This window comes from Fundulus heteroclitus, chromosome 24, assembly GCF_011125445.2.
Source record: "Fundulus heteroclitus isolate FHET01 chromosome 24, MU-UCD_Fhet_4.1, whole genome shotgun sequence".
NCBI classification, from domain to species: domain Eukaryota; kingdom Metazoa; phylum Chordata; class Actinopteri; order Cyprinodontiformes; family Fundulidae; genus Fundulus; species Fundulus heteroclitus.
Genome location: NC_046384.1, coordinates 22968393 through 22988781, shown reverse-complemented (window position 1 = coordinate 22988781; position 20389 = coordinate 22968393). Strand labels below are relative to the sequence as shown.

General features: G+C 41.0%; 2 protein-coding genes across 4 annotated transcripts; both read left to right on the top strand.

The window, feature by feature from the left end:
* Positions 1-118: 118 nt before the first annotated feature.
* On the top strand, positions 119-12082 carry LOC105936517 (transmembrane protein 237B). Of its 2 annotated transcripts, XM_036128055.1 has the most exons (14): positions 119-308; positions 1578-1613; positions 4923-4954; positions 5044-5057; positions 5142-5210; positions 5284-5412; positions 5491-5584; positions 5672-5829; positions 8452-8584; positions 8761-8952; positions 11345-11418; positions 11508-11595; positions 11682-11803; positions 11895-12082. In XM_036128055.1, the coding sequence occupies exons 1-14, from the start codon at positions 288-290 to the stop codon at positions 11957-11959; spliced, it is 1227 nt and encodes a 408-aa protein (XP_035983948.1). In that variant the 5' UTR covers positions 119-287; the 3' UTR covers positions 11960-12082. The 2 variants fall into 2 exon arrangements, with proteins under 2 accessions (XP_035983948.1, XP_035983949.1); XM_036128056.1 differs by lacking the exons at positions 119-308; positions 1578-1613 and adding an exon at positions 3053-3495.
* Positions 12083-12769: 687 nt separating this feature from the next.
* LOC105936528 (cytochrome P450 20A1) lies at positions 12770-20257 on the top strand. Of its 2 annotated transcripts, none has more exons than XM_021323968.2 (13): positions 12770-12794; positions 14155-14204; positions 14942-15108; positions 15181-15326; positions 15403-15570; positions 15660-15738; positions 18020-18132; positions 18217-18271; positions 18393-18513; positions 18612-18723; positions 18804-18868; positions 19265-19354; positions 19433-20257. In XM_021323968.2, the coding sequence occupies exons 4-13, from the start codon at positions 15198-15200 to the stop codon at positions 19590-19592; spliced, it is 1092 nt and encodes a 363-aa protein (XP_021179643.2). In that variant the 5' UTR covers positions 12770-12794; positions 14155-14204; positions 14942-15108; positions 15181-15197; the 3' UTR covers positions 19593-20257. The 2 variants fall into 2 exon arrangements, with proteins under 2 accessions (XP_021179643.2, XP_012732885.2); XM_012877431.3 differs by lacking the exon at positions 12770-12794 and adding an exon at positions 12996-13702.
* Positions 20258-20389: the final 132 nt, after the last annotated feature.

Sequence of the window (20389 nt, the reverse complement as noted above, 5' to 3'; positions counted from 1 at the left end):
GAACCCTTTTGTGGCTATGATAAAAAGTTATATTAGAGTGTAGATTTGATTAGCTTAGATAGTTGGTGTTTTCAGTTTAACTTCCAGGCTTTTATTTTGAAATCCTAAGCGCTGCTTCGTAACTTCCGGATGAGTAAGGCAGCTGGTCAGTGCGTAACCAACAGCAACAACAAGGCAGACTGCGTCTACACGGTTTTAACGGTGTTGCTGGGAAACAGTGGCTGTCTGTTGTTGATCATGTGACTGAATATTCACTTCGCTAAAGGCTTTTAGGTGAAAGCCGGAGAATGGAGGGCGGAGACGGTAAAGTAAGTACTTTAATTACAACATCAATAACGCTTCTTTTGTCCTGAAGTGTCCACATGTCTCGCCGTAGCGGCTGGGATCGTTGCTCTGTTACATACGTGAAGCTTTATACGAAGTTCTCCCGCATCCTGGAGACGTTTGATGGCATCCAAGGATTTCCCTCTTTATTCTTTCTAAAGCTGCCTATTTCTACGGTGGCCGAGTAGTAGTAGACCAGATTACGCGTTTACGCGATAACACCTAAAAGCTTCACTTAAAATGTGTCCATTATCCATCCGTCCGTCCACTCACTCACTCACTCACTCATCCATCTGCTTGTCCATCCACCAACTTTCTCATTCAGTCATCCAGCAGTCCATCCATCCATCCATCCATCCATCCATCTCTTACTCACTCACCCAATGCATCCATCCATTTGTCCATTCATCCTCTTACTGATCCATCCTTCCTTCCAACATCCATTCATCCATCCTCTAGCTCACTCACTCATCCATCAACTAACCCATCCATCCATCTATCCATCCATCCATCCATCTATCCATCCATCCATCCATCCATCCATCCATCACTCATTCACCCAATGCATCCATTCATTTGTCCATTCATCCTTCCAACATCCATCTTTAGATTATTTTAATTTTATTTTTTGTTATGTACAGCACATTGGAAACTTTTTCTGTTGGTAAATGTGCTATATAAATAAAGTAGATTGGATTGATTGGATCCTTGCATCCATCCCTCCTTCCAACATCCATCCATCCATCCTTGCATCCATCCCTCCTTCCAAAATCCATCTATCCATCCTTCCACCATCCATCCATCCTTCCACCATCCATCCATCCTTGCATCCATCCTTCCTTCCAACATCCATCCATCCTTGCATCCATCCATCCCTCCTTCCAACATCCATCCATCCATCCATCCGTCCGTCTGTTGATCGATTTGTCAGTTCATTCACTCATCAGTCCATCCATCAATCCTCTCACTCACCCATATGTCCGTTTACCCATCCATCTATCATCCATCCATTTACATTTGTCCATCCATCCTCTTATTCGCTCATCCTTCCATCTTCTTAGCTTTCTTCTGTTTTTTTGCAATCCTCCACAAATTCACGGTGGACTTTTGTATTTATCCTAAACGGGCGAATGCTCTGGAAATCGGAGTTTGAAAAAGTTTGGAACTTTAGCCTAAAAATTCATGAGTGATGGTAAAAACTTCAAAGTGAATGTTTATGGAACCTAAGAATGTTTTCTGTGTTTATTGTTCAGAACACCAGGTTCAGGGAGCTGCCGCCTCTTCCTCAGGTCAGTCAATGTACTTATAATCCGCTGGTTATTGCATGTTATTACTTAGTTATCACTGCCTTTAGATTGCCACCTATTTTTATAGCTAATAAAGTCTGTGAGGGAGGTTTAAGTTACAATAAAAAATAAAGCTAAGATGAACCTTTGAATTTTAAGCTTAAAAATTGTATTTTGAATCATGGCACATGAACTTGCCTAAATGCCATATTGTTTTTGTTGCATGTATTGCTATAGTATTTCTTTTATTTGTCCACATTCTGTAATCATGTCTAATTCTCCTTAGTAGCAGCTGAAGGGATTTATTGCTGGAAATGCAGCTTCAACAGTGAGCAATGTCTTCTGCTCCTAAAACCTTCTTACTTTATTATCCAGTATCATATCTCCTTCATGGGAAACAAAGTTTGGTTTGAAAGCAGGGTTTCCTGAGGGTTCCTAGACAGCCTTACAGTTTAATCTGATTCTAATCTTTAAAGTTCACATTTCTAAAAAAAATAAAATAAAATCAGAAATATGTTGGGAACCATTCATAAAATTTGCACTGATTATGTGTAAACTTGTTTAACGGTCCTGTGTTGCCCCACATCATGGATGTAGTTTTAATCTGCCAGCCATACCCCTAAAGGTCAGCAGGAGGAGCTAAGACTGTGCAGGTTAACCAGTCAGATGCTGAGGCCTATTGAGGCACAGAAGATTTTAATTGATAAAATATCTAAATATTTAGGTAGAATTTTGACACTTTATGAATTCAAGTATTATTCGATGATTTTTGCATTTATTGTAAAATGTTGTATTTGAGTACTTAATCATCGTGTTATTGCTGTACAAATAAACGTGCCTTGCCTTGACACATTCATAAAATTGTGGATAACTTAATTTTGAGATTTTTCTGGAAGTTTTCCCAAGTCCCATTTTGAATAACCGCGCAAGCCCAAGACCGTTTTCCTGCTATTCCACTCCTCAAGGGGATTGCGTAATAGAAATCTCCCAAATCCACTCTGGTCTTATTTCTTTCTACTGAGGCCTTCCTCTTCTCATAAACATAAACGTGGTTTGCTTCTTGTGACTCATGTTCAAAGTCTACGGTGAGAGCAGCGCCGCTACAATGAACGGCTAACCGCTAACCTGGCCGCTAAGCTAACCGCTAACCAGGCCACTAAGCTAACCGCTAACCTGGCCACTAAGCTAACTGCTAACCTGGCCGCTAAGATAACCGCTAACCTGGCCACTAAGCTAACTGCTAACCTGACGCTAAGCTAACCGTTATCCTGGCCACTAAGCTAACTGCTAACCTGGCCGCTAAGCTAACTGCTAACCTGGCCACTAAGTACATTCCGGATGGAAGGATGATTTTACCCAGTATAGCAAAAAGTGTTTCTGAACAGGATTACCAACTATAGCTTTAATGCCTTGATTTTATAAATTCTTTATTTTTTTTAGATTCTGGCATTTGACCATTTATATTTAGCATTTTTACAACCAGAATAAAGTTACGAAAAGTTACAAACTCTGCTTTAAAGAAGCTGTATTTAATAACAACAACACAAAAATACATCCTGGCAAAATCCTGTTTTATTCCATTAATGAATCAAAATTTGAAAGGTCTCAAAGGTATTATTGTCTGACTACACCACGAATACCAAAGTGCTGCCGTGCCATCTGTAAATGAAACCAAATCCCTCCAAAGTTTGCGTTTCTATCCGTCACAAACAGTCACTGTTGTGATTCTCCAAGTCTTTGATAAAAGGTTTGAGTCGGCTGACCTCTGCTCCGACTAATCCTCCGTCTTGGCAGATTTAGCTCAGGATTTATCCGTCAGGATGTCATGTGTGGCTCCGCTCCGCTCTGAGGTGAATTATTGACTGAAATGGCCAGAAAGACAACGGTAAGGTTTATATCATGTCTGCGCTTTGTTAGGACTTTAACACAGCCGAGACGTTCTGTTATACCAGTGTAGAAAAACCAAACCTGTTCAGCTGTTATGTAAGCGTCTGGGATTAAAATAGCCTCTTATCATGGGTTCTTCTCTTCTACCGCATGAAATTGTTAATGAGTCTCTTTATAAAATATGGCTTTCATATAATAAGAAAAAAATGCCAGTTAATGTGTTCTAGACAAAGACTTAATTGGTACAAAAAAAGGGAAATATTCTAATTTAACAGACTAATGCCCAAAAATCGCACAATGTGTACTGGCCATAAGGGTTTGGTTTGTTGGTCTTTTTTAATAATTTTTTTATGGCAACACCTTGGCCTATCCAACAGCCCACATAATCTTTGATTAAATATCCCACTGGAGTCATTCTAGCTTGATATTTTACCGCTGTTCATGACAGAATTGTAGTCTTCACTTAGATTGTTTGGTTTCTCAGCCTGCAAACACAGTAAACTGATTTTTAATATAAGCCATAGCTAAAGCTTAATCTTATCCTGAATAATTCAGTCCAAGAGCAGTTAGGATCGTTTGGGATCACCAGCTGTGTCCCAGTTTCAACTAACTGTTTTTGAGAGGAAGCCGTCTGTATAATGAAGCTGTTTTTATTTATTTTTGTTGGTCTGATGGAATATTCTAATCTTAAATGCTGTGTTTTTATTAGCTGAAGGTGGAAAATATCAAGAATTAACAAACATAAAGGCTTTAAAACATCATTAGTCTGTGTCAATCTATATAATGTGTTTCCCTTAGTAAATTGACTTACTGAAATACATTAACTTTTCAATTATGTTCTCTATTGAAAATGAAGTTGTGCAGCGCACCACTGGCTGCAAAGCAACCCCCTCAGCATGATGCTGCCAACTATATGCCTGAAAGTTGGCAACGTGTTCTAAGATTAGAAAAGCCTCATCTTGATTCTTCCAAACATTTATCTGATGTGGTCAAACAGCTTAGTCGTCTTCTCTTTTAACAATAAAAGGCATCTAGCTTGTCCTTGAGTGGAGCTGCAAATTACAGACGACTGTGGACAACGGCGCTTGTTTTTCGCTAGCTTCCATTGTAAGTGGAGTTAGGTCTTGTTCATTTATAGATTGTTTCTAGCCAGTTTCCTTTAAGTCACTCCAGGCAGACAGTTGGGGTCTTTTCTGGGTCTTCTTTTCTGCTTCCATGCAAACACTTAGCTGTTAATGCCTGTATACTATGAAACCTACCTGGCTGCAAAAGGCTTTCAGTAACCCAGTTTCAAAGAATCTGAACCATCCTTTTAAAATATGCTCTGTTTTGTCTGTTGATCATGCCAAAAATTAGTATAAATGTGCTAAATGAAGTAAAATTTGAAGAGATGAATTTTATGCTAAATTTATTTTGTCTCCTCAGCGAGGGCAGAGAGCACTTCCTACTATGTCCAGGTAGGAAAACAAGTTTTTCTTTAAACTGCTTCTCCGATAGAAATGAGACCAACACTTAATCTCTCTTTTTGTGTGTTTGTTCATGAAAGCCAAGACACAGCAGGTGAGTCCAAGTCTTACAGGAACTACTTTTCTAGCCATTCTGCTTGACTTATTTCTGTTTTTATAAAACTAAAAATGTTCTCAGATTTTCCAGCCCCAAAACGGAAAAAGAAGAAGCCAAGAAAGGACACAAATGGAACAGGGGATATGGAGGGTAAGAAATTAAGGCTAAACTTGTAAATAGCCATTTGAACCCTGAAAAACATAAAATATTTCTATTTCCACAGATCAAGAAATGGAAATGGGTGGACTCAGCAGCCGGAGGGAGTCCGAGGTCGGAGATCACCTGACTCTGGAAGCTACAGCAGATGCTCCAACACAGAGGAGAAGGAAGAAGAAGAAAGCCATGTCTACAGGTGAAGTCATTCTGCTTTCCGTCTGTACTTGATGAAAAAGTATCCTAGCAGTTTTAAATTCATGCGTCTGGATTTCAGATGTGGAAGAAAACCAGGCCGAGCTGGTCAACGGAGATACGGGGGATCAGACCACTGATGGGGAAGAGGTGGTTAAGAAACATAAGAAGAAAAAGTAAAAAATAATATCTAGCAAAGAAAAACAATAAAATCAGAGGGAATAAGAAAAACGGGAGAGCCTAATGACTTTATTCATGTTCAGAAAATCAAAGGTTGCCGAGTCGCAGCTTCCTGATGAGTTTTGTGTGGAAGAGGACGACATCATCAACGACACCTCTTCGCCGATCCCCCAGCAGTCTCTGTTCGCAGCCCCCCAGGGTCAGAGCCAGCCTGTGGGGAAGCTGTTTGTTGAGAGAAACAGTGAGTGTGGCATTAACACGACATGTTTATTACACTAGAGTTCAGAAACCAGTCACTAAATCTGCCTGAAGGAGGAATTTTAGACTTTTCGAGGACACTGTGGTATACTTTGAATTTATTTAGAATACACAATAAGGTTAATCAACACTTGAATTGCAAATTATAAGAAGATCCAAATAGAACCAGTAACTAACAGTGGTGGGCACAGTGGTGCTAAACTGCAAGCAGATAATTGCGGAGCTAACTTTTTGTCCATTACATTATTGTCCAGGCTGGGTTTAGAAACTGTTTGTGGACTGGTTAGCATCCATTTTATTGGGTTTTGATAACTAAGTACGATAACATTCAGACGAGATATTCATCCACCGTTTACGTCACTGTCTTGTTTCTCAGTACACATCCACACAGACTTTCCTCATAGTAGCAGTCATGGGTCCACAGAAAAACCATTGTTAATAGCTGTGCTGTTTTCTTCTTACTTTTCTTATTCTTTTTATGAAGCAGTCAGCTCCCATTGCTCAGAAACAAAGATTCCGGTATCCATGTGTTTTTTCCTGTAAATAGTGCACTGATATGTGACTCCAACCCTTTAGTCACTAGTGTAACCAAGCCTTCTGGGTTTATTACCAGTCATCACATGAGGTGGAAGGAGACTGGGCTCTGAAGCTGGGCTTTTGGGTCCCTGCATGGCTCAGTGGAAGTCTTAGTTTTCCAATACTTCTGAACAAAACACCAGCCGGCACTTACTGCCCAGTGCCTACACTATGGTAATCCTGGAGGGACATTTAACCAACATAGGGAAACATGTTTCTACACTGCAATGATGGAACCGATTATTATTTTTGCTTTTCAATTAAAATTAATCTCAATTAATATAACAATATTGATATTATAGATAGTACCACAATAAGTAACCCAAAAAGTCTTAATTTATTGCACGTTTCTTAAAGAGTCGGATGACTAAGGGGAAAAGGGACCTCCTGTGTTCCAGGCTTCCAGCAGTGTCTATTATCAGCAACTTTAAGTTTGTTTGTTTATACTGTTTACAAGGTAGATATAATAAAGCTGGTTGCTAGTTTCTCTCACTACAACTGGCAACAGGATTCAGATTCAAAGTTTAACACCGTGACCAAATTATATTTTAAGTTATAAGTAATAGTATAGTAATTTTGTTTTAAAACTAAATCTAAATAAGATAATTCATAAGAACCAACTGACAGGCAAAACCTTTTGAGCATGGCCAGCCAACACGGTCCCATGCCAATCATATTTTGGACTCTTTGGACGCCAACTGGTTGGAACAGGAGGCTAATTTGACTAGACCAGGGATTGCCAAAGTGTGGGGGGGGGCACGAAATGAAAAATGTAATGGCAGTCTGACAGTGTTTTTTCCCCACACCATAAATACGTGTAAATAAACATTTCCTATGTAAAAATTTAAATCAAAAGCTGTAAATTTAATAAATAAATAAAATGTATTCACACGAAAATCTATTTATTTAGAAAAAGGTCTTCTTCTACCCTTCATTTTAAGATGAAATATAGAGGAAGTTATCTTCTTCTACGCATTGTGCTGTATATGCGCACCTAGCTTGTGCCCTCTACTTCATTCATTCTAGCAAATATGCTCAATTAGCTAAAACCAGGGAAACTGTGCCGTGACTCTGAACCGCTACAAGCACTGATGCACATATCATGTCCACACGGCTGCTGCTGCTGGGAAAGTTGGTGGTAGACGTGGTTTCTTGACTATGTTCACAGAGCTGTAATACTTTTCATTGTGATTCAGACAGGTTCATTTCATTTTAAAGATGCGGTTTTAGCGCGTTTTCAGACTGGAACAGGGAAACGGGCAACGAGTGGTGGGGGTGAGGGGAGCTGAGGTGTGTTGTCATGGGCGTGTTTACCTGCTGTGAAACAATCAGGAAATAACTTTTTATTTCTCTGAATAATAACATCTTTATGAAGCTCTCTGTTATTGTTACTCTGTGCCGCTCTACCAAAGTCTCTATCTCTCTCGTTCGCTCGTCATCAGACACAAATCAAATCAAAGTTCTTTGTGTTTCTATTTTGTAAAATGTGAGTCAGACTCAGGTTTAGAAGCTGATACATGAAATAAAGTGAGAACGCACACAGGTAGGTTATCAGAGTTTAGTTTGTGAATCCACCTGGATGGCCTCTGCTTCAGGTTGTGGAGGTGTGGCCGATCTGAGCGTCTCTTTCTTTCTCTGAGCCACCGATGCACCTGGAAACCCTCAGGATCCTGTTCTGGATGTTGTGTGTAACTGTATTGCTGTTTAATTCAAATTATGTTGTAATGTTCTAATTTTATTTCCATAACCTTTGTTGTGATGGTTGTGTTGCTGTAACTGCAACAGATTTTTATTTTTATTTTTTTTTTTTTGTTGGGGACACTGAAGGGGGTGCTCGGCTAGAAAAGTTTGGGAACTGCTGGACTAGACCAAAAATCAAGCAGGGACGTTTTGAAAGATCCGGAGAAAAGCGGCTCTCGTGGTTAAAAAGGTCAAATCTGAGGTGTCCGTGTCTACGAAAGGACCAACTGGTGTAATTATGGCGTTGAGGTGGTGGTCTGTTACTAATTATGTGCATGTTGACGTGCAGAGCGGTTCCAGGCTGCAGAGCGGTCAGACTGGAAGACGACCAGCGAGCAGATGGACAACCTGACCGAGCTGCAGCACATGCAGGCGCTTTGGACCTCTAGAGATGTTTCTGTCCGGGTGCACGAAGGCTTCAGGTGAAAGAAAAGCAGACAACTGAATCAATTCAGTGCCACATAAAGTGCAGTGTACCATCTTAGTATGTCTGATAACCGGTGTATTATTGCTGTGTCTACGTTTAAAGGGAGGATCTTTACCTGTGTCTCCTGCACCTTCTCAGTGTTTCTCCTCTTCTTGTCTTTTTGCGGCTCAGGGTGTTCGGCCTGTACTGCCACGGCTTCCTGGCCGGATACGCCGTGTGGAACGTGGTGGTGGTGTACATGCTGGCCGGGCAGCACCTCACCGCTCTGCCCAACCTGCTGCAGCAGTACCACGGCCTGGCCTACCCCTCCCAGTCTCTGCTCTACATGCTGCTGGCCATCAGCACTGTGGCCTCCTTCGACAGGTGAGGCTGTGCTCCTGAGCTGGAACACGTTCCTTTGTTTAGCTGCATAAAGAGGCTCACATACGAAGCCCCGCTCCTCCTCTTTGGGTCAGACTAGTCACTTAAAGGTGCATAGCCACGTTATTAGACTTCTTTTATATACATCAGTAGCTCACTCTGGTTTTTATGAAAGATTATCACGTCCTACTAACAGAAGTACGCACTGCGCATGCACAGCAGGGGTTAAAACAAGGAAGCAGCTAACGGCTATTAGCATCTATAGGCGAAACAATGAAGAATGTTCCAGGATCTAGTGGGGGAAAAAAAACACAAAAAAAATATGATTCCAACATGGAAAAGACTGGAATGTGGCTGGGAATACAGTATGACGTTGGTGTTCACTGAAGCTAAACCTGCCGAGGTTCAGATGTGACCACAGAGTTGACTGACGTTAGTAAATGTTCTGATATGAGGCTTTTAAAGTTGCTGTTAGACCATTTTATTTAATTAATAATGGTTGATCATGCTGAGCTGCTGCTTTACTGTGAGGCATATCAGAGGGTCAGGCTCGGTCTGGCGTCATTTAATTTTGATTTATTAACTAAGCAAACCAGCATTATGATAGTTCTGATATACTGTCGCTAGATGGAGCCATGTCTGTTTATATCGCGTCTGGTGCTGGGGCTTTTTCTATCCACAAAAAGGACCATGAAAATATTATCAGGATGGAGGCTTGGTGTATATAACTTAATTTTATCATGAGCAAACAGTTTTTGGTCTTTTTGTTAAGCATATAACGTGGCTATATACCTTTAAGGAAATATTTGCATCATAAAAGTGAGTTTTAGACACTTTTATGATGATGTGAGGAGGTTTCTTACTGTGTCCACCACATTTATTGTAATATACCAAATATTCACCTTTTCATTTTAGTAAATTTATTTAGTGGGGGGTGGGGGTTCAGAAATAATTGCTTTTGTTTTTATTTTTTACTAAATGACCACTGCCTCAATTATATGTGCCAAAGCACCAGAAGATACTCTTTAAAAGTTGTAAATAAATACAACCTTATGAGTTTTGTATTCCACAAATTTGGTCTGTATGAAAGAGTCAAGAAGAAAGCCATGAGGAGCCCCATCATTATAGGAAGAATTGTCAGTCTGTGGGAGTTGAACCCAGAACCTCCAGGACATAAGCACAGTGCTCTAGCCACCAGGCCACTAAAACACCATGCAGATGTGCTGGTGGCAGCATGATGGCGTGGGGAAGCATGCAGATGTGCTGGTGGCAGCATGATGGCGTGGGGAAGCATGCAGATGTGTTGGTGGCAGCATGATGGCGTGGGGAAGCATGCAGATGTGTTGGTGGCAGCATGATGGCGTGGGGAAGCATGCAGACGCTGTGAGGAGCTAAATAGAGGGTAATGCTGGGAGACATTTGAGGGAGAGGTAAATGAAACCACGCTGGTCTCGTTATTTTAATAAAATCCGTAAATTGATGGAAGTTTGTGGTGGTGTTGGAAAGGTTTAAAGGTTCTCCCTGAACAAGTTGAATGGAGCAGGTGAAGTTGTCCCTCTGTAAAGGCGCGTTTAAGAGGGAATTAACAGACTGCGATGCGAACGATTTGTCTCAAGCGTTACGAACGGCGGGGAATGGCCGATCAGAGCAAAATTTCGCTCCACTTCAAGAAGCTGAACATTTCTGTCAATTCACGTCGTGTTATGGGTGCTTCTTGTTCATTTATTTAAACACAAATATTTTTATGTGTTACATACTTAGACAGTACAGTTGGGCTATATTATGGATTTACTGACTGAAGACGCCTGTAGTTGGTGTCCTGGAGAGAGCTGGGCCCCCAACAGGCAGCAGGATGGTAAGAGAGGTCATAAAGGGCGTCACTGTTAGAGAGCTGCAGCAGAGAGTGGCGTCAGGTTTCCATATGAAGAACTGGGCTCCATCTATACCGCTAGTTTACTGGCTGTCCATCATCACTACCGTCAACATGTGGAGTCTGCTAAAGTCAGGACTAAAATTCTACTTTTCAGCAGCAAACCTGCCATGTGGGTCTAAGGAGGAATGCGTGGAACGGCGCTTCACGCCCCCCCGCTGAGCATGGTGGAGGATCTGTGATGCTGTGGGCCATGGAGGCCTCGTTTTAGAGCATTACACGTTGAATAAATGTGTTAATTATTTAGCCCTAAATGAGTGTGTTTGCTTGCAGATCTATTTTGCATTATATTGTGGTTCCATTTGAGGTTCCTGTTTATCTCATCTGCTCACATCAGGGTCTGTAGCACCACATGGTAGGAAGTGGTGAAGACATTCACCGAGTAAACCTAACAGAGTTGGTTAAACAGGTCAAACTTTAGCTCTTTATAAAACGTAATTTTCATAAATATGTTTGTGTCGTCAGGGTGAATCTGGCCAAAGGTCCTGTGGCTCTGCGGGAGTTCATCACTCTGGATCCAGTGGCTCTGGCTTCATTCTGTGAGTCTCTGTCATCCATTCCACAGGCCATTGATCCCGGCTCTTTCTGTCTGGCTTTAATCCCTCGCTCCGTCTTTTATTCCTCGCAGTGTACTTCTCAGCGTTGGTCCTCTCTCTGAGCCAGCAGATGACCAGCGATCGGATCAACCTCTACGTATCCTTCAACAGCACATTGTGGTGAGTTGACTGCCATAATCCTGGTGTTCTGAGACAAATGTTGCAGCAGGATTACATATCTCAGTTTTAATCTGCTCCCGCTGCAGGCCTCCGGGGGCGGAGCACCAGATCCTCCACCCGTGGGTGACCGTCAACCTGGTGGTGGCTCTGCTGGTGGGCTTGGCGTGGATCTTCATCGCCACTAGACCTGAGACGGACTACACCGAAGGTGAAAAAGACAAGACTGACATATTATGGAAAAAATCCAGTAAACTCCACCTTCACACTGCGGATAATACCATGTTTTCTGCCCTCTGTAGGTTATCTGAGGTCGATGGAGATTGAGCTTCCAAAGCCAGAGGACAAATCAGAAATTACTACCTGAAAAAAATGGAGCTATTGTAAATCTCTCCTCTCTGCAGCTTTGTTGATGTCTGTGATTATATTAGAGATTATTTTTTGTACTTTTCAAATGTGCTCGTCTCTTAAAATATAGAGTTTAAAATAATCCAACAGTCTCTTCTTCTTATCTGTTAGAATATGACATTGGTTAAATAAATCGACTCAAAGCTGAGTTCCTGCTGCATCTCATGGTTCAGCCAAATAAGAAACAAAAGCATTAGAACATTTAATTCATTCACCATGAGAAACAAAGCTCTGCTCTGGTGAAAACACAGAAAGAAGGTAAAAAAAAATCCAAGATAGTGTGTTGTTCTCTCACTTACAAATATATAGTTAATATGAACCAATGCTTAAAAGCACAGCTGGGTAATCGGGTAAATATTTCCACTGCAGGATTTATCCCAAATGTCAATGTTTTAAAAATCTTAGAGAGAAAAAAAACACTAACTCTGATTTCCATGTATTTGGGTCGATGTCATCACAAGAGGGTGTTGGCAGGATGTCGGCATGGAAACGTGTTTTTTGGGGGGGATTTATCCTGATAAAAAAAGGAAAAAAAAGAAAAAAGATTCATAACCCCAACAGGTAGTTTGGCTTCCTGTGGCCCATTCTGTCAGACACAAAGAAGAGGATATATGTTTTTTTTATTATTTATTTTGTTTTCATTTAGAATAAATTACAGTTAAGCTCTGTTTTCTTATTTGATTCGGCAACCGAACAGTTCCTTCTGCCCCACCTTTCATATGGGGTGGGGTAGGGGATGTGGGAGGGCTGGTGTCTATCTCCAGTGGTCATTGGTGGAGAGGCAACCTGAACAGGTAGCTAGTCCATCTAATTCATTACTTCAATTCAATTGAAAATACTTTATTTATCCCAAAGAGAAATTAAACGTTGATGTAACTCATTTTGTCAAGGAGTTGTTATGGATGGTGATGGCTGTGGGCAGGAAAGATCTGGAGCGGACCGTTTTACAACCAATCTGAAGAAGCCTTTCACTGATTTCCAGTGACAATGTCATGAAGAGGATGTTCAGGATTGTCCATAATTTTCTTGATTTTACGCAAAATCCTTCTTTGCATCACCGTATCCAGAGGTTCAGTCATCCCCAGAACAGAACCGGCCTTCTTTATCAGGTTGTTGAGCCTTTTTACTTGAGAAATCGGCTATAGTCAGGTGACCCAGAAATGCAAAATGCCAAAACCAAGCATGGAGATTGAAGCATTATGATAAGGTAGATGAAAAGGTCCATACTAGATGAAAAGCCCTGATTGGGTCATCCGGAGTGATGACAACCTACATAAAACCAAGGCAACAATGGAGCAGCTAAACAAGAAGTACATTAGAGTCATGAAGTGGTCTTAATCCTGCAGACAATCTGCGTAGAGTTCAACTGGCAGATCAAATACTTTTTATACTTATTTTATTATGAATAGGCTGTAAAATGAAAATGCTATGAGCAGCACAGGTGGCAGGAAGGAAATAAAAAAAAGAATCTGTAAAATTGCAGGAACTCCCACCGGGAATCGATTACTTTGGTCTAGTTGCTGCGGCCAGGCGGTGTAGCTGCACACAGAGAAGCAACGTTGACGTGGTAACCATCAACATTTAGCCGCAGACTTCCATAAATACACGAATAAAACGTGAAAACGCAGCCATGTTGGACTTTGCCATCTTCGCTGTCACGTTTGTCATCATTTTGGTCGGCGCTGTGCTCTATTTGTACCCGGTAAGTCACAGTTGGTTAGCATTTAGCAGGGTGCTATCTCTGGGTCAGGTCTCATAGACAAAACACTCGATTTTAAAGGTCCACGGCTTTTTTTTGCAAATTCCGTCGCCTTTAATGTAACAGTCTTACAAATACAGGGATATTGAGACGTTATCTAATAATCGGCATGCATTTGATGTAACTGTCAACAAATATAGTTTTTAAAAATCCTGTTTTAGGGTTTAATTTTTGCGCCAACAAGGCAAAACACTCGTAGAAATGAGAATTCAAAAACTTGAAAGTGTATACTTTGTAAGCCTAATGTGTGTGCTTGGTCAAATACTTGTCCTAAAACGCTTGCTTTTACTTTGGCAAAAAAAAAAAAAAAAAAAAAAAAGTTAGAACGCTAAAAATGACATTTAAATGGGAATCGCCATGCTAACTGCACTGAATGCCTCTATTTATGTTTTCAGTCTTCCAGAAGGGCCTCTGGTATCCCAGGTCTCTACCCCACAGATGAGAAGTAAGTGATCGTGTCTACATTAGCACTTGCCGCTTGTGATAACTTTTATACTCCTGGGTCAGATTCATGGCTTAGTTTTCATCAGCACCCTCCACACATGCTGACACCGCCTGCTGAAAGTCCAGAGGATCATTAAAGGAAACAGGCCCGCTGCATGACAGATCCTCCTCTATACTTTACAGTGGGCATCCTTTAGGTCACACCAGACCATCAGGGTTTTTGGTCATGTGACAGTGATGCATTGGAGACAGGATACAAAAAAAAAAAAAAAAGTGATTTTTAAGTCTAGACCAGGGGTCACCAACCTTTGTGAAACTGAGAACGACTTCATTGGTGTCGCGTCATACGAAGGTCTACCAGTACTTCTCTTTAAACTAGAAGAGTCTGAGTTCATCTCAACATTATGTAAAATGAACATATTTTATTATAGATACTGTTGTTTTTAAATCTATATAAATGCAGGTGTGAATAGACAGGAAGAGTAACGGAATAAAATGAAGTTTTAGATGCAGCTCACTTGTGGATTGTGCTGTTTTTAGAACGGGTTTGTGGGCGCCACATGTGGTCCCCGGGGGCTCCTTGGTACCCGCGGGCACCATGTTAAAAATCTTTACACAAATGGTTCATTTAATTTATATAAATTTTTCGAGGTGCCAATAATTCTGAACGGCGCTGTATAAATGGAGGGAGAGAACACAGAAAGTTCACTTTTAGACGTTGTTTTCTTGCTTCTTCAGGGACGGAAATTTGCAGGACATCGTCAACAAAGGCGGTCTGCACGAGTTCCTTGTTGATCTGCATCAGGAGTTTGGGTCCGTGGCCTCCTTCTGGTTTGGCAGGCGACCGGTGGTCAGCCTGGGCTCTGTGAAGCAGCTCCAGCAGCACATCAACCCCAACCACACCAGTAAGGACTGAGCTGGAAGGCTTTGTTCACGTTCACATCTGAGCTCCAAACATTTCTCTTCCTGTTTTCCAGCGGACTCTTTTGAGACCATGTTGAAGTCGCTGCTGGGATACCCGCCGGGGATGGGAGGCGGGCCCAACGAGTCGGTGGTTAGAAAGAAACTATATGAGGGGGCCATCAACATCAGCCTGAAGAACAACTTCCCCGTCATGCTGAAGGTTGGCAAAGAGCACATTAAATCCTTGTGTGCAGTAACGCCGACCCGCTGACTAGGAGTTGTTGTTGTTTTTCTAGCTGGCGGAGGAGCTGGTGGGAAAGTGGAAGTCATTCCCGGAGGCACAGCACATTCCCCTGTGTGCTCACCTGCTGGGCCTGTCTCTGAAGACCGTCACCCAGCTGGGTCTGGGAGAGCGCTTCAAAGACGACGCCCAAATCATCGCCTTCCGCAAGAGCCATGACGCGGTAAGAATGTTCTGCTTTTTATGTCACTTGTTTTTCCTTGGTTTGTTTAAGGTGTTAAAATGAAAAATGTCTTTTTCTGATCCTGCCAGATCTGGTCTGAAATCGGGAAGGGTTACATGGACGGTTCCTTGGAGAAGAGCTCCAGTAGAAAAGCCCATTATGAGAAAGGTGAGTCCTTTTTCTCGTATCTTCTATGGATCTACTTTCTGTGTCTGACGCTTCGTTCTGACCAAGCTTTTTTTTGGACGCCTTGTACGAAAATCAGCACGCATTCTTTCTGAAGTCTCAATGTAATGTTTGAGCTCCCTGATTGGCTTATTTTGTTTCCTTTATAGCATTGCTTTTTTTTTAATTTATTTTTTTATACATTTTACTACAGAATTTAACCGGTTAGGTTAACACACCTAAAAGTTTATTTAAAGTTGTGAAACCTTTCAATGCAAATCATGTATACTACCGTTGGGTATCGTTAAGGATTTATTGATACTAAAACTGTTAACGATACTCCTTATCGATCCGGTATTTTAACGGTACCGTTATCAATACTTTTTTTTAATCAAACAAAAGCGTAAAAAAAAAACAAATAAGGATCACTGACTGGTTTATTTTCAAAACTTTTGAAACAAAGGCAAACAAAATAAAAGTATATAATATTTTTTTTATACAAATAGAGCAGTAAAAACATTATATAAATAACTTTTATAAAGAAAGGCTAAAACATTATCTTGAATAAGGAATATCAATATTGAAAAGACGGAAAATACTCAGAACAAAAAAATAACCCTTAAAGTATTAAATAATATTTTACCTGAATCCAAACTACATTATAGATGTTTTTATATGATCAATTTAACCGAAGGATAGCAGAGGCACCCCCGGTGGATGAGGTGAATAAATGACACAGGCTGCGTGTGAATCAGTTACAGGGAGGGATCTATTTAAGTCCAGCAGTCTCATGAGAAAAATAAATTATCATTACCCATTAAACAATGTGTTTATAATATATTTGCATCCCGCTTTGTATTCCAGTGGAAGCTTTGCTCATGCGTGACTAATTTTCAGTGGAGAAACAGACGAGTTGATTTAGTCTCTCTGACTTCAGCACGGCGAGGCTGACTGACCGACCGCCTGTCAGAGATTTCAAAGTGGGAGGGGCTCACAGCTGCACTCACAGTTTGCTGAAGAGACCCTAAACTCAGAACAATCGGTTCTTTTACTTTTCTTTTTTTTAACTCGCTAGATTCATTGCTAGTCGCTTTTGAATAAAAAATTTGTTAGCGGGGTCTGAAAAGTTGCTGAATAGTTGCAACAGTGTTGATGAAAGTAAGCGAGGCCAAGATGTGAGAGCAGAACGTCAGCCGCATTTCCTTTTGGGTTTATTTAGGTACATTTCTTTGAGTAGGCCTCCTAATTTTAATGTGGGGCGCCGGACAATTGAGTGTGTATGTAAGTCCCATCACTTTTGGCTTCCATGTGACTTCATGATGGTCTCTAATTGGTTACTTAAAGATTCTCATTCTTCATCCCATCAGATTTATTCATATTACCTGTCAATCACAGTCACACCCCTGGTGGTTTGGGTGAGCAGACGCGACTATCGCTCACACGATGCAAACGGAGGAGTCAGATAACGACAAGACAGGAGATTTTCTTTCAAAACTGAACGTAGATTCTCTTTGAACTCTAATATCCTGTTCATAAAACTCTGAAAAATGCAGATTTGGGGACCAGAAGTTTTTGATGTTAAGGGTTCACTCATTTTCATGATGTGACTTGTAATGTTAGTGCATTAAGCTCTGCTTTACATTACTCAAGAGATACACTTTCTTTTTTTGATTAATCCATCATCAAAGTAAATTCTAAACTCTTAATAGGGCTAAAATAAGATTTTCTGCTTTCCCAGGAATGTTCTTAACACTTAAAGTTTTTGTAGAGCGTCTGTTTTAGAGCTAAATAAAGGAAGCAGATATATTTTGGGAGTTTTGGGTTGGAGCTGCAGGGGTTTTAACATCTGAAAATGTCATCATTGTTTCATTGATGTGTGTTTATGGTCAGAATATAAAAGCCTAACATAATTGAATCATCCACTGTAACTTAAGGACACTTTTGCCTTTGGTCAAAGCTGAATGCGACCCAGAATCTCCATTCACTTGATATCAATCCAGATTTGTATGTAGGGGGTGCTATGAGGACACCTAGTGACAGAATTGGGAACTACAACCATGTGCGTTCCTCCTGCTCCTATCTTCAAAGCTTCAAGAAGAAGCTGTAAATTCCCCTGAAAATGCAAACGTCAGAGTTTAGAAGTAGGATTTGATCTGTTTCTTCTAGTGTCTGAGAACAACGTCCTCGTGGGAAACTCTGTGCTGACTAACCTTAAAGTTTCAGTTATTGGGGTCTGGGGCTTTTCTCTGTTTTTTACCTTAAATGGGTTTCCATCTTTGGTCAGCTCTGTCGGAGATGGAATCAATGCTGCTGTCGGTGGTGAAGGAGAGGAGAGCCCAGAAGAAGCAGATGTTGTTCGTGGACGCTCTTCTTCAGTCCAGTCTCACAGAGCGACAGGTAGAGTCTTAATATACATACGCTTAAATACATCAGAACTACTGAAGGACCTTAGCAAATGATAATTTTTCTTCTGTCATGGAGGTCATGGAGGACTGCATGGTCTTCACTCTGGCCGGATGTGTCATCACTGCTAACTGTAAGTTAATGTGAAAGTAAACCTGTAGCAGACATTGATGATTAGCCTGGTGAAAAGCCAGTCAGTAACCATCTATTGTCTTTAACCTGAGTCCAAATTGAAAAAAATGCTGTTTTGGCAGTGTGCATCTGGGCGCTTCACTTTGTGTCCACATCCAAGGAAGTCCAGGACAAGCTGTGCCAAGAGCTAGAAGATGTTTTGGGTACTGATCCAGTTTCCTTGGACAAGATTCCTCAGCTCAGGTGAGACCAAGCTGGTCCCACAGCTGACCCATCCTTCATGCCTCGGCTGCTTAGGAGAAACAGCTGCTGAGCTCATCTACGTCTCTGTCTTTGGAAAGATACTGCCAGCAGGTTCTCAATGAGACCGTGAGGACCGCCAAGCTGACCCCCATAGCTGCTCGTCTTCAGGAAGTGGAGGGAAAAGTTGACCAGCATGTGATCCCTAAAGAGGTACCGGCCTTCCTGAGCTTTTTAGCTTCTGCAACACAATAAGGGAAGTAAGAGTGACGTTGCATGTGTTCACGTTTCAGACTCTGGTAATCTATGCCCTGGGAGTGGTCCTTCAGGATGCTGACACGTGGAGCGCCCCCTACAGGTTCACCTTCACTTATTGGAGGAGCTAAAATATTTACCATTGTTAATATGGAAAAACTACTGTATGTTCACCCACCTTTGCTGCTTCCTTGTGATCACCTGTTTAAAGGCAGGAGGTGTTATTGTGGGGCTGGAGAAGGCAGGCGTGTGTAACACCAAGGGTGCACTTTGTTTCTTTTTGACAGCATTTAACCAACATATGTTTCTGTTAGCATGAACATTTACTCAATGCCTGAGGTGTGGCCCAAGGAATCATACTAGGACAACTTGGTGGTTTTATAAGCTGTTAAATCCTAAAGTGAACTTAGATTACTCCATTGACGGCATCTATAAATAAGCTTCACTGTAGGAGATAAAATTATGCAAAATCAGCATTTTTTCCCTTTATATTTGTTAGGTTTGATCCAGATCGATTTGAGGAAGAATCGGCAAGGAAGAGCTTCTGCCTGCTTGGCTTCTCAGGGAATCAAACATGCCCAGAACTCAGGTAATGGCACATTAATTATTACTCTTTGAGCTTTTATTAGAAGAATGTTGTTCACATAGCTAAATTTGTTTCTGTTAGGTTTGCCTACACTGTAGCCACGGTCCTGCTCAGCACCTTGATGCGACAGCTGAAGCTTCACCAGCTGGAAGATCAAGTGGCAGAAGTCCGATCTGAGCTGGTGTCCACACCCAAGGATGAAACCTGGATCACCGTCAAAAATAGAAAAAGTCATACATAGTCTGCACAGCCCAGATACTGAAGCATTGGATTTGAGTGAGCATTTACCAGCAAAGTATTTCAATTGTGAATCAAAATGAAGCTCTTGATTGGACCGCTTTAAAGGCATAAAAACTTTCAGCGCATTTCTGTCAACTAAATTAATTTCAACTTAATCAGTGAGAAAAGTAAGGACAAGAGCTAGAAACAAGTAGATTTTAAAGGAGCACACAGTAACAGACACTGCCATCTAGTGGTTATGTTAAAAATTATAGCAATCCAAACAGGTCCATCTGTTATGGGGCAAGAAATTATCAATAATGACCTAAATCATCTGTCTAGAGGAAAGTTATTTTTTCACTATCAGCTCTTTGTGTTTCTGCATCCACAGATTGATCCACCTTTCTCTTTACCGCTACTTGGACATTACAATCATTTTATGTGCCTTTTCTGTGGCAAAAGTGACTTTCCACTGTTTAATCTTGCACAAAAAAGGAATTACATCCTTTTTAAAAAGTGATGGAAACTAACTGCTACTGATACAATTTCTGTTTTGCAGGTGTTTGTTATTGGTAATCAGAATTTTCATCACTGAGGCCAAATATTTAGGAGCCTTACAGCATCTGGACATTTCAGTCGGATTCATTTTTAAGGCCTATTGTATAATAAAGCTGTACAGAAAAATTGTGTATTTGTTGTGTCTTTTTTTTTCTAAACCTTACAAAGTTGTCTTTTTAGAGGTTTGCACATGTTTTTAAGTCCTCTTTAAATAAATTGACATGACTCCACCTACTTTGTCTGATTACTATAACATATCAG

Bases quoted from the DNA above. Each gene is read 5' to 3' on its own strand.
- LOC105936517 (XM_036128055.1), top strand. From the start codon at position 288: ATGGAGGGCGGAGACGGTAAA. The intron at 8,585-8,760 runs GTGAAAGAAAAG...TTTGCGGCTCAG, and splicing joins CGGGTGCACGAAGGCTTCAG to GGTGTTCGGCCTGTACTGCC. The intron at 11,419-11,507 runs GTGAGTCTCTGT...TATTCCTCGCAG, and splicing joins AGTGGCTCTGGCTTCATTCT to TGTACTTCTCAGCGTTGGTC.
- LOC105936528 (XM_012877431.3), top strand. From the start codon at position 13,631: ATGTTGGACTTTGCCATCTTCGCTGTCACGTTTGTCATCATTTTGGTC. The intron at 15,109-15,180 runs GTAAGGACTGAG...CCTGTTTTCCAG, and splicing joins CATCAACCCCAACCACACCA to CGGACTCTTTTGAGACCATG. The intron at 18,133-18,216 runs GTAGAGTCTTAA...TCTGTCATGGAG, and splicing joins CCAGTCTCACAGAGCGACAG to GTCATGGAGGACTGCATGGT.